The sequence below is a fragment of the Eurypyga helias genome, unplaced genomic scaffold, assembly GCF_000690775.1.
Source record: "Eurypyga helias isolate BGI_N326 unplaced genomic scaffold, ASM69077v1 scaffold17090, whole genome shotgun sequence".
Lineage (NCBI taxonomy): Eukaryota > Metazoa > Chordata > Aves > Eurypygiformes > Eurypygidae > Eurypyga > Eurypyga helias.
Genome location: NW_010226412.1, coordinates 40,930 through 51,989, shown reverse-complemented (window position 1 = coordinate 51,989; position 11,060 = coordinate 40,930). Strand labels below are relative to the sequence as shown.

The following is an 11,060-nucleotide window of genomic DNA, read 5'->3' as shown; positions in this document are numbered from 1 at the left end:
GATTCTATGATTCTATAAAAATGTGACTGCATCACAGATTTTAAATTTCAGTGAATGTGCATCCATGCTGCATGTGAACTTCCAAAGGCTTTGGTAAAGGTCTGTCAGCAGCGTCTACTGAGATGTAACTGCTGTGGAGTTAAAGAGAATATTTCCTATGGACCAATTAAAAGATAGGAAGGAAAAGGTTGTAATAAATGTTCAAATTTCACAGTGAAGGGAAGTCACAAATAGAGTTCCTCAGGGATGTTCTCTGGAATCTGAATTATGGATGTAGATTGGCCAGAAAAAAGTGGCTAGTGAAGTGTAAAATTTTGCTGGTAATACTGAATCATTCACGGAAGTAAAAACAAAATAACAGTGCAAAGAGTTGCAGGTAGATCTTATGATACCAAGTTAATGAATGATATAAAGCTAAATGTAACTTAACTGAATTCAATATCAATGCATTTCACAAGCAAAAACTAAACTGCATCCTAAATTCACACTACCAATGAACTAATTACCTCAGAAACTAGCTCTCAGTACTCAGGAAACATATCTGGTATTTATTGTAAACAGTTCTATGCAAACATAGACTTACTGCTCAATAAAAGTATAGAACTAAATAAATTACTAAGAATTGTTAAGAAAGGAATAGAAATAGCAATAAAGAACGTTATCACGTCATGATGTAAATAAGAAGTACTGTATCCAGAGATAGACAAGAGCAGTTAATGGTTTTAGTCTCCCAATCTCAAAAACGAAAACCTGAAACATATATAGGAAAGGGTAACAAGGATTATCAAAGGTATGAGACAATATCTATACTTCTCAAGGAGTGACTAAGCAATTCTGACTTTTCTGCATGAAAAAGAGGTGACTGATAGGCTATATTATGGTTAATACCTAGAAAATCATTAATATTATTTTGAAAGTGGAGAAAGAACAATTATTTGTAGTTTCAGTACAAGAACTGAGGTTAATTAGTAGGTTTAAAACAAAGAAATAAAGTACTATTTCACACAATGCATAGTTAAAAAGTGAACCCTGTTACTACAGAATGCTGTAGAGACCAAAGTATAACAACATTCAAGAAGCAGCTGGAAAAAATCACAAAAGAGGAAGTTGTCTAAGATTACTAAACAAGAAATTGATTCATGAAGTCCCTAAAATTCCATTAGCTGAAATATGGTGGGGGAAATTTCTCATCCACATCTCTTTTTTTCCTTGAGCATTCATTACTAGTCTCTGTCACTTAGACAGGCTCCATGACCTCTCTCGTCTGACTCTTCTTCAGAAAGTTTGGCTCCAACTGGACTAAATTGTAATCAGAGCTCAAATGAACATCTGATACATAGTCTCCCTTCCCTTATTTGATTTTACCCTTGCTTTTCACTAGTTAAGCCAGCTTTAATTTAAATCAGCATGTAAGAAGAAAATAGCATCTCGAACAGTTTTGCATGTATTTAAAAAAAAAAAAAAAAAAAGAAAAAAAGAAAAAAAAATGGAATATTGAAAGAGTCTAAGAACAAGCAGCAGCCTCTATAGTTGTCATACACCTCAAGACTCATCAAGATTCTCTGTCATTTGGTCCATGGGATAAACAAGTAGTGTCAGGATTTACAGTTACTTTAAAAAGGTGTGTATTCAGCACAGAAGAACGCAATGCAGAAGGATATTGACTGCAGCAGCTTTCAAAGAACTGATAAAGTAAATAATTAGTTCAGATTTTGTGCTTGTGCAAATTTTGAAAAACAGCATATCACAGCTGTGCAATACATACCAGCTGACTCTCTGCTACCATAGGTGCTGATTTGTAAAGGTTAGCCTGCAAAAAATGTAAATATATACGATATTATATACAATATTGTAGTGAACATAGCGATGACAGAAGAAAAATCCATCATCAGTATGCCTAGCTACTAGCGATGACAGAAGAAAAATCCATCAACATCAGTATGCCTAGCTACACAAGTTTTAACCACTGATGCAGTGACAGTAGGAAAAGTTAAAATATTGTCATTTCTAGTTTATTTCTAGGTATAATCAAGTATGCTAAAGTTCTAGGGATACTTTTTTCATGTGTAAAAAAATTTCACTTTTTCATCTCTATCTAATCTTGAAATGTAAATCCTGACATTTCTGAACCTGTCATTGTCTGTTAATTTGCAGCATTGATGTTATTAACACTATCAGTTGTACTGGGAGCTCACTCCAACCTTCTCATCCTTCTGACTTTACATTATGTAAATCAGAACTACCCTACCCAGGCATTATTTTTTTTCTGGGTATACACTGAACAGCAGAAGCCTTATTTTCCAGATCAAGGGTAAATGTGATGAATGCACAGAACTTATCTGTACGTGAAATAGCCATGTGCAACATGTTTATTTGTCCATGCAGTGGTGAGATTCAGAATTTCTGGCGCATTGATCACTCCAATCAACTCCTTCAAGCTCTGTAGGAGTTCCAATGGATAACACAGTGTTTCTGCACAGATGTCTCTACACAGTGTTTCTGCAAGCCCTTGCTTGATGTAGGTGTGATTTGGAGGTCTTGAGACTCTAAAATGAGAATGTTCTTCAGTATGGTGGTAAAAAACCTACTACATACAATGGTTACATGTTATAGGTGTAGTAGAAGTCAGTGCCATTACACCCTCTGCAGAAGGACCACTACAGTTGGGGTTATCAACTCAACTCTATGTTCCTCTCACCGTTTCAAGCAGAAAAGGAATTGCAACACATTTGGAGTGGGAAAACATGCTCTTCCTTTGTTCCCTTGTGACAAAGACCTTGCAGAGATTTGGCCAGTGAACTCTGGATGTGGTTTCCCAAGTGCTAAATAGAAATGTCTATCACTCCCTGGACCTGTTGGCTCTACTCCTCATTGGTGGTGAGAACAGCATCACCACAAGTCGTGAGGAGGACTGTGCTCCTCACCGAGAGCGCTCAGATCTCTAAACACAGCCCCTGGTGCAGGAAACCTTCCCACACAGGGACAGCTGTGATTTAGCACTAAATCTACAAGAAGTATATCTTCTGCCCTTGACAGAGTAAACCACAGTTTTTACTACTGGTTACTTACATGCTCGGGACTCTCATTAATACCATTAACCAAGTGAGACAACCAGTCTCATGAGTTTAAAGACATCAGAGCACTTCAGAATGATCTACAGATACAAGCAGTCTGGAATTAAATTCTCTCACTACAGTGGTGCAGATTAAGCGTAAATCTCATTTCAAAGGGTTTACCTGAAATGTATATAAGCACAGCAGAACACAGATAAAGGAAAGCTCTACTTATTTCTGCATGTCTGTGTGCATTGTTAGCTGCTTCATGTTCTCTTATTTTTTCACTTGTGTTTCATGCCTGTAACACTTTAAAAAGATTTATTTTTTTTTTTTTAGAATAGAACTGTCAAGAAGAACAAAAATGTCAATAATATGTAAATTAATTATAATTAATCATGAGAAATTACTTTTAAAATAGTTGCAAGTGGGCTAAATGTCAAAATTATAAATTTGCTAGAACCTGATATTAAAGCTAAGAAAGCTTTCATTGGTGACAGTAATTATATGGAAACACAATGACTATGTGTAAATATACCAGGACATTCAACAGCCATCAAAGTAATTTATTTAGGGAACAATTATATAATCATATTATTATCACAAATGAGAAGTATCATCCCTAAAGCCAACAGAGATGCACTATTAGAAAATGGTGAATGGAATCATAGACCATACAGTTCAAAAAGATGTTAAATGACAACTGTAGCACTGTGTTGTCAGCTGGTACAAACTGCTGTAATTTCACTGAAGTCAGACATGTTTACATACTTTCTATATGCTCCCTTGCTATTTGTACAATTATTTACATCCTTAAAAGGTGCTGAAGTGCATGAGAAAACAAATAGTACTTGAGGCCAAGGCAAATCTATGTCGTTTTAACTTTAAATGGCAGGCTATTTCAATGTATTTGTATAGTCCACTACTTCATATAACTTATTGAAGTAATTAGTAATATTTTCATACGTGCACACACAAACATTTATATATGTTTGTGTTTATAAATAATGCTTTAGCATGATGACAGATTTTCCTATTCCTGACTCATAAAGAAATCTATTATTTTAACCAAAAATACCATCAAAGCAACATTTTGACAAGCAGCTGAATATTGCACATCATGAATACAAAAATATTTAGAAAATTATATTGCTAAATTACCATGTTAATTCTTTCTAGCAAAAATAATTTAGTTGCATAAACTGAAAGCCTACATCTAAAAAAAATAATAAGATTTGTGGAAAAAAGGATGGCTGAAAATCATTATTCCAAGCCAGCTCACATGAGACACCACAGGCCTCCTGGGAAAACTCACTATTTGATATTATAACAAGTGTCTGTAAAATACTCAGTTCCTGATTTCTACCAGACTATCACAATTTAACTCCAGTCAGTAACTAAGCACCACACAGCTGCTTGATAACCTCCCTCCACCCTAGTAGGATGGGGAAGAAAATCAAAGGAAAGCATAAGAGATAAGAAAGAGCTATGAACAGTTTAATATTTGAAAATAAATTAAATAAAAGTATGATACTAATATCACTAAGAATACTAGTATTACTGAGAATAATATGTAATGAAAATACTACTACTACTATGTAATTGAAATAATGGGGAAAAAACCACAAATTACACAACTGCTCACCACACACTGACCAATGCCCAGCCAGTCCCCAAGCAGGGAGAGCCAGAGCTACAGCCAGAGAGCAAGAGAAGAGACCAGAGAACCCAAGAGCCAGATTCTCCTTGATCAACTCCCCCATCTTATATAAGCAGCATAATGCTTTATGGGATGAAATACCCCTTTGGTCAGATTGGGTCAACTGTCCTGGCTGTGTTCCCTCCCAGCTTCTTGTACAGAAGAAGCTGGGAACACAAGTATCATAAACTGAAAAAGTCCTTAGCTTAAAGTAAACATTGCTTAGCAAAAACTTAAAAACATCAGTGAGTTTTCAACATTCTTCTAGCACAAATCCAAAACATGGCCTCATACTAGCTACTGTGAAGACAATTAACTCTATCCCAACCAAAACCACAACACAGAGACACTGTTAGATTTTCTGAAAGTAGGCACCTTGTTTCAAAACAGACATCTTGTGTCTACTATGAAGAATCATCAGCCCCTGGACAATCCCCCATGGCATGGAGGGTTGGAACTAGATGATCTTCAAGGTCCCTTCCAACTCAAACGATTTTGTGATTCCATATCTCCTTTAGTGAGCAAAAGTCATCATGCACAGAGGCTCAGGGACAGGTCCTTTCCAGTTAATGGTTAGCATGCTCCCTTACATGCTTTTGTCCACACCAACAACCACTCTTCTGGACAGTTCTCTGTCACAGTCTGCATGGTAGCAGGGAGCATGCTGCTCTCGGCAAGCTGAAGAGGTAAGGCCACCCTGGGTCTTGTGCTGGGCTGGAGGGCTCACTTTGAAGGGAGACAACTTGAAGAAGAAGAGGAGAAGACAACGCTATGGAAAACCACCTCAGTGTGCCCTCACTCTGAGGGCCAGGAGACAAGCCACTGCCTGGTTTATTATCTGGGGCAGAAATAGTCTTTGTATGTCCTACCAAGGAAGCAGAGTGAGAGGGGGAGAGAGCTGTGGTGTATGGGAGCTGTTAGGGACAGTTGTCTCATCCCTCAGGAAAGCTCACTCAGAGTGCAGCGATGGCAGAGTCCAGGAGAGCTCGGACCTACCAAATTCAGCCACCACAGCACAGCCTGGAGACCATCGTCTGCTTTCTGACACACAGAAAATTCAACATGCTCATTCAATTTATAGGAAATGTTACTCTATCAATAATCTTCTATGTTATCCCCAAATGTATTTTTAAATATTGATTTGTTTCATTTATCTAGAAAGTTCCAGGGGACACTAGGAAGGAAGAGTTTCCAAGGGTGATTTTTTATGCCAGCAAAGAAAACCTAACTATAACCCCAGGCATACAAGTTGGATGCCTGAAATTATGGTATATGTCAGCCACAGTTTTGGGAGCTGGATATCTGCACTGGAGTGATATTAAATATACTGTGCTCCCACAGACTACCTCTGAAGCACACTCTTTTATTTCATTAAAAAGCTCTCTTCCAATATCCTTTCTAATTAGTATGAGCCAGCACACTCTGTCAAGTAAAAATTACAGTATGCAATAAAATATGCATACCACCACATTCAAGAAGCAAAATTGAATTGATCAGTCAAGCATTGTGCTGGCATAAAACTGGAAAGCCTCTATTGCTTTGCCAGCACTGCTTTGATATGAGGTTGAATAGAAATGCTGGATGATGAATAGTAAGCAGAGATTTCTCACCTTATGACTATGAATCCTAAGTAAAATATGGACCCTGTAGTAATTGTGTGTGCTAGTGAGAATTAAAATGTTAATTGGGCATAATGTTTCAATAATTGAACAGATGCCTCAATATAGAGATTTTCTTTGTATGTTGGAACGTGTGTACATGTGACAAAACAGCTTCTCTTCATCTAAGGATAAACTGTTGGTTTTCAGCCAGTACTATATCTTGGAAAGAAAAGTTTGGGTCAACCCCAAATTCTGATGGATAGGTAAAAATTAAAGGACTTCTACCAAAGCAAGTCCCCTACAATGCAGACTGATCCAAACAAATTCACCCTTCAGTACATGCAACAGTCTCTGCCAAATAGCTGAGCCCTTGTCCTGCTCTTGAAGCAAACAAAAACAAAGTGTGTGAAGAAATTAATTTTAAGATCATATTCACATAAGTAAAATTATCAATAGACACTCCACTGAAGAGATTCTGGCCATGATAGATATACAGCAGTGGAAAGACACCTGAAGTCTCAGTTGCCAAGTGCTCTAACATACTTCTCTGTACTAGTCAGCACCTCATGTCGTGAGTAGATGCCTCTACAAACTCACCCTATATTGTAGCAAGAGCAGACAAATTATACAATTCTGCATGCAAAATGTAGAGTAATTATACAAATACTTACATATCTGGTTTCACGCCCAGCTGCTCTCTGCAGTGTTGTTGACACCTTGTAAAAAAAAAAAAAAGGTATAGTAAGAGCAAAGAGTTACTCTGAGGAATAACAGGGATTTACATCATTGTGACAAGTTATTAATTGCTTAAATTGAAGAAAACTTCAGTTTTCCAGAAAGATTCATGCAATGTGTGTGAATAAGTTTTACTAAAGTTTTGTTTGATATGTTTATTGTGGAAATATCAACTGGCTGGAGTGAGCCCAGAGGAGACCATGAAGATGATCAGAGGGCTGGAACACCTCTGCTATGGGGACAGGCTGAGAGAGCTGGGCTTGTTCAGCCTGGAGAAGAGAAGGCTCCTGGGAGACCTTGAGATCTACGTTAGATATCAGGAAAAAAATTCTTCATTAAGAGAGTGGTGAAGCACTGGAACAGGTTGCCCAGAGAAGCTGCGGATGCCCCATCCCTGGAAGTGTTCAAGGCCAGGCTGGATGAGGCTTTGAGCAACCTGGTCTAGTGGAAGGTGTCCCTGCCCATGGCAGGGGGGTTGGAACCAGGGGATCTTTAAGGTCCCTTCCAACCCAAACCATTCCATGCTTCTATGAAAACATTATTTCATTTTTACTGCCAAAAACATTGATTCTAGTCTATTGAGGATAGCATTTAAATTATCTCTGAGGTCTTTCATAACAAAATTCTTATTAGTAGATAGCTATAGGTGTGGTTGCCCCAGGAAATTTGTTACATGTTACATTTGCTCACAAAATAATGTGAAATATAACTTTTCCATGTTCTCACTTGAAAGAGCTTGATTTCATCTGACTAATCCATGCTATTTCTAAGACATTTACTTATAGCATACACTCTCAGATTAAGCACTTTGCTCTCTCATTCTGAGGTACCCACATCCTTTATCTTGGTCCCTATGCTGCATCCTCTTAAACTCACCTTTTGCCCCCTTTATTTGGTTTCATGAGTGCTAACAGATGCCTTCCATTTGGTCAAGGCTCAATTCCCATTTGCCCAAGTAGATTTTGGATGCTATAGCTCAACTTATTGCCAGCATTTTAATCAGTTTGGATTCAGCACAGGCATTGGAAAATATTCCCTCAGTAACAGTCTCCACCTACTATCATGTCCCTGCCTTTCAGTTGCCTGAAGCCTGATTCACCACTGCATGCTGGTTGACAGAAGTAATTTCAAAAATAAAAATTAAATTTGAGGTGTATATTGAATATAGCCACACAGAAATGCTTCTTATTTTTGCATGGTGGACTGGACATGGTACCCTTTCTTTTTTTTTGCAGTAACTTTTTGATGTGTTTCTCTACCAAAAATCGCTTTCCTCTGATTTCCAGGTGGATTTCTGCCATTTTCACTTTCCTATAGCTACCATGACCAATTTAAACTTCCCTGGTGCAAACTGAGTACAGGACCCTCTTCCCTTGGTTAGTCATTTTTCTTAACCCAGAAGGCACATTAATATAGCTCAGTGAAACCAGAAGTTAAACACCAGCCTACAAAGTTATCCCTGCCTCTCACTACCTGTTTCTGAGTTATCCAAGTTATATGTATGTAGCACACATCCCACTCCTGTGAGAGGCCAGAATTAAAAGGAAATCTGCACTTAAGAGTGAGTCTAGTAATTAATTTAATTATTCCATTATCTGAAAACTGATAATGAACATGAAAAAAGACCCCAAAGTTCTGAAAGATGTTTCCAACCATTGAAGCTAGAAATATTGGCCGCTTTATGGTAAGGACACACAGATGGGAGGAAATCTGGGACATGACCAAAGACCTTGCAATATGGAAGGTAAGGTATGAAGGATTTCTTCTTTGTGGATCGTAGCTTTAATGAACAGTTTCTCTTTCATAATATAACTCCTCTGACTTCAGTAAAGCATCCTGCAACAAAGACTCCAGGGCTACAGTTCTGTTCTTCCATGTCTTTTAAACCACAAGACCCTTCTATTGATGTTGCATCTCCCAGCTGCAGCTTTCTGTTGCCAGAGGCTCTACTGCGATTTCGCTTGCCTTGATACCTACCTGGAAAGAGCCCTTGGTCTGTGGGTGGGTTTATTGACCTACCTTGCCAACCTCTGACTCCGTGCTCATCTGCAGGAAACTTGGAGAAGACTCACAGCGGCGCTGGAAAATTATTTTCAACAGAGAACAGACTTCTTAATGACAAGAGGCAAAAGGAAAGGAAGGCAAAAAGTTGATCCCACATACTGATGGGTTACCATAGTCAACGGGTCCTGCAGTACTTGGTCAATGACGGCACACAGCTCTTCTGTTTGTTGTCTGAGCTGGGCAGGGGAGCACATCTGAAAAAGAAGGATAGATCACTCAGTTAACCTTCGCTTTTTGTTTTCAAATAGAAATTTGAAAGAAAGGTAGCAGGACTACCTCTGAATGGGTGTCCAAAGCAGTGCCTTCAGTCACACTAGCAGTCTTGGCTGGCTCTTCTAATGCCTGCAATTCAAAAGATTTTGGTGTGATACTGAGTTCAGTATTTTAAAAATCAAGCAAACACACTTTTTGCAATACCATTTCCAAAGGTGACACTTTCTGTTTCACCATGAAAAGACAGAAGAAGAAGAAATTACAGGCCTAGTAAGGTTCTTCAGGTCACCAACTTCTGATTCTGAATTAGACATGAGTTTTCAGGGAGGGAGAGAGAGTATTCAAGCTAGGTGAATTGACTCTACTTTTAGAGATCAGAAACTACCAGTTTAAATTGTCTTCTCCTTCGACGATGCCCGCCTCATTCACAGTAAATGTAACCTGGTGAATGTGCGCTGTGTGCCACAAAGGGCTCAGGGGGCTGCCTGCCGCACGCTGTCAGAGGAACGCCAGCGGCTGTAAGCAGGTGGGCAAGGCAGAGGTCCAAGCACACAGGAGGCCCTTTCCTTTACTCCACTAGACGTTCGCTTTTAAAAAAGTGCCTCCTGTTTAAAGAGGATGATGATTCCACATTGTAACAAAACCAGTGCTTGATGTTTTTGGATTTCACCCTGAAATCAGAAATGTATAGAGCAAAATATGTGCTATACATATGTAGTATCACCCTAAGCAGTTATGCAATCTCTCCAAAACAAATCACAATCTTCCTGTGCTTGGACACACCTCCTGCTTTCCTATGCCGTGCTTGGAACAGGTTTGAAAACAGTGGGAACCAGTTTTGTGATCCCTCCACTTAAACGGAGGGATCACAGAACACCCACAAAACCCAAACTTCAGTGCCCAGTTCCCTTTTCATCTTTGTCCACAGTCTGAGGCACACGCTCACTGCCATCACCCATTTTTGCTTTGAAGCGATTTTCAAATAGACTCCGTGACAGCACCAAAAACTACTCTGGAAGCCACCTGATGACTGCGTCCAGCTGTGGAGCCCTCAATATCAGAAGGATATTGACCACTTGGAGCGAGTCCAGAGGAGGGCCACGAAGATGCTCAGAGGGCTGGAGCACCTCTCCTATGACGAAAGGCTGCGAGAACTGGGCTTGTTCAGCCTGGAGAAGAGGAGGCTCCGAGGAGACCTCATTGCAGCTTTCCAGTATCTGAAGGGGGCCTACAAGGGTACTGGGAGAGGACTTTTTACAAGAGCCTGTAGTGATAGGACAAGAGGTAATGGGTATAAATTGAAATCAGGGAGGTTTAGCTTAGATGTCAGGAAGAAATTCTTCACAGAGAGGGTGGTGAGGCACTGGACCAGGTTGCCCAGAGATGTTGTGGATGCCCCATCCCTGGATGTCTTCAAGGCCAGGCTGGATGTGGCTCTGAGCAACCTGGTCTAGTGGAAGGTGTCCCTGCCCATGGCAGGGGGGTTGGGACTAGATGATCTTTGAGGTCCCTTCCAACCCTAACCATTCTATGATTCTATGATTCTATGATAAACTGGACTAAAGGGGAGAGACCCACAGGGTTTGTAGATTTTTTGTTTAACACATTATGTTTTTCTGAAGTTACAATTTGCTAGTTATTTAAAAAAAAAAAAGTACAATAAGAGAAAAATAGATTATTCCAGTAAAGCATCTC

The 11,060-nt window shown here is 39.2% G+C and overlaps 1 protein-coding gene across 1 annotated transcript in view; it reads right to left on the bottom strand.

Annotated features, from left to right (window-relative positions):
* Positions 1 to 1,765: 1,765 nt before the first annotated feature.
* The window catches only part of MLIP (muscular LMNA-interacting protein), a gene marked incomplete at both ends in the record, with an annotated part of 31,865 nt that continues 22,570 nt past the window's right edge, over positions 1,766 to 11,060 (bottom strand). Inside the window, 5 exons of the mRNA XM_010153109.1 lie at positions 1,766 to 1,810; positions 7,025 to 7,069; positions 9,108 to 9,167; positions 9,263 to 9,346; positions 9,429 to 9,494. Of these exons, the coding sequence (XP_010151411.1) occupies positions 1,766 to 1,810; positions 7,025 to 7,069; positions 9,108 to 9,167; positions 9,263 to 9,346; positions 9,429 to 9,494 (300 nt within the window). The remainder of the gene's footprint in view (positions 1,811 to 7,024; positions 7,070 to 9,107; positions 9,168 to 9,262; positions 9,347 to 9,428; positions 9,495 to 11,060) is intronic.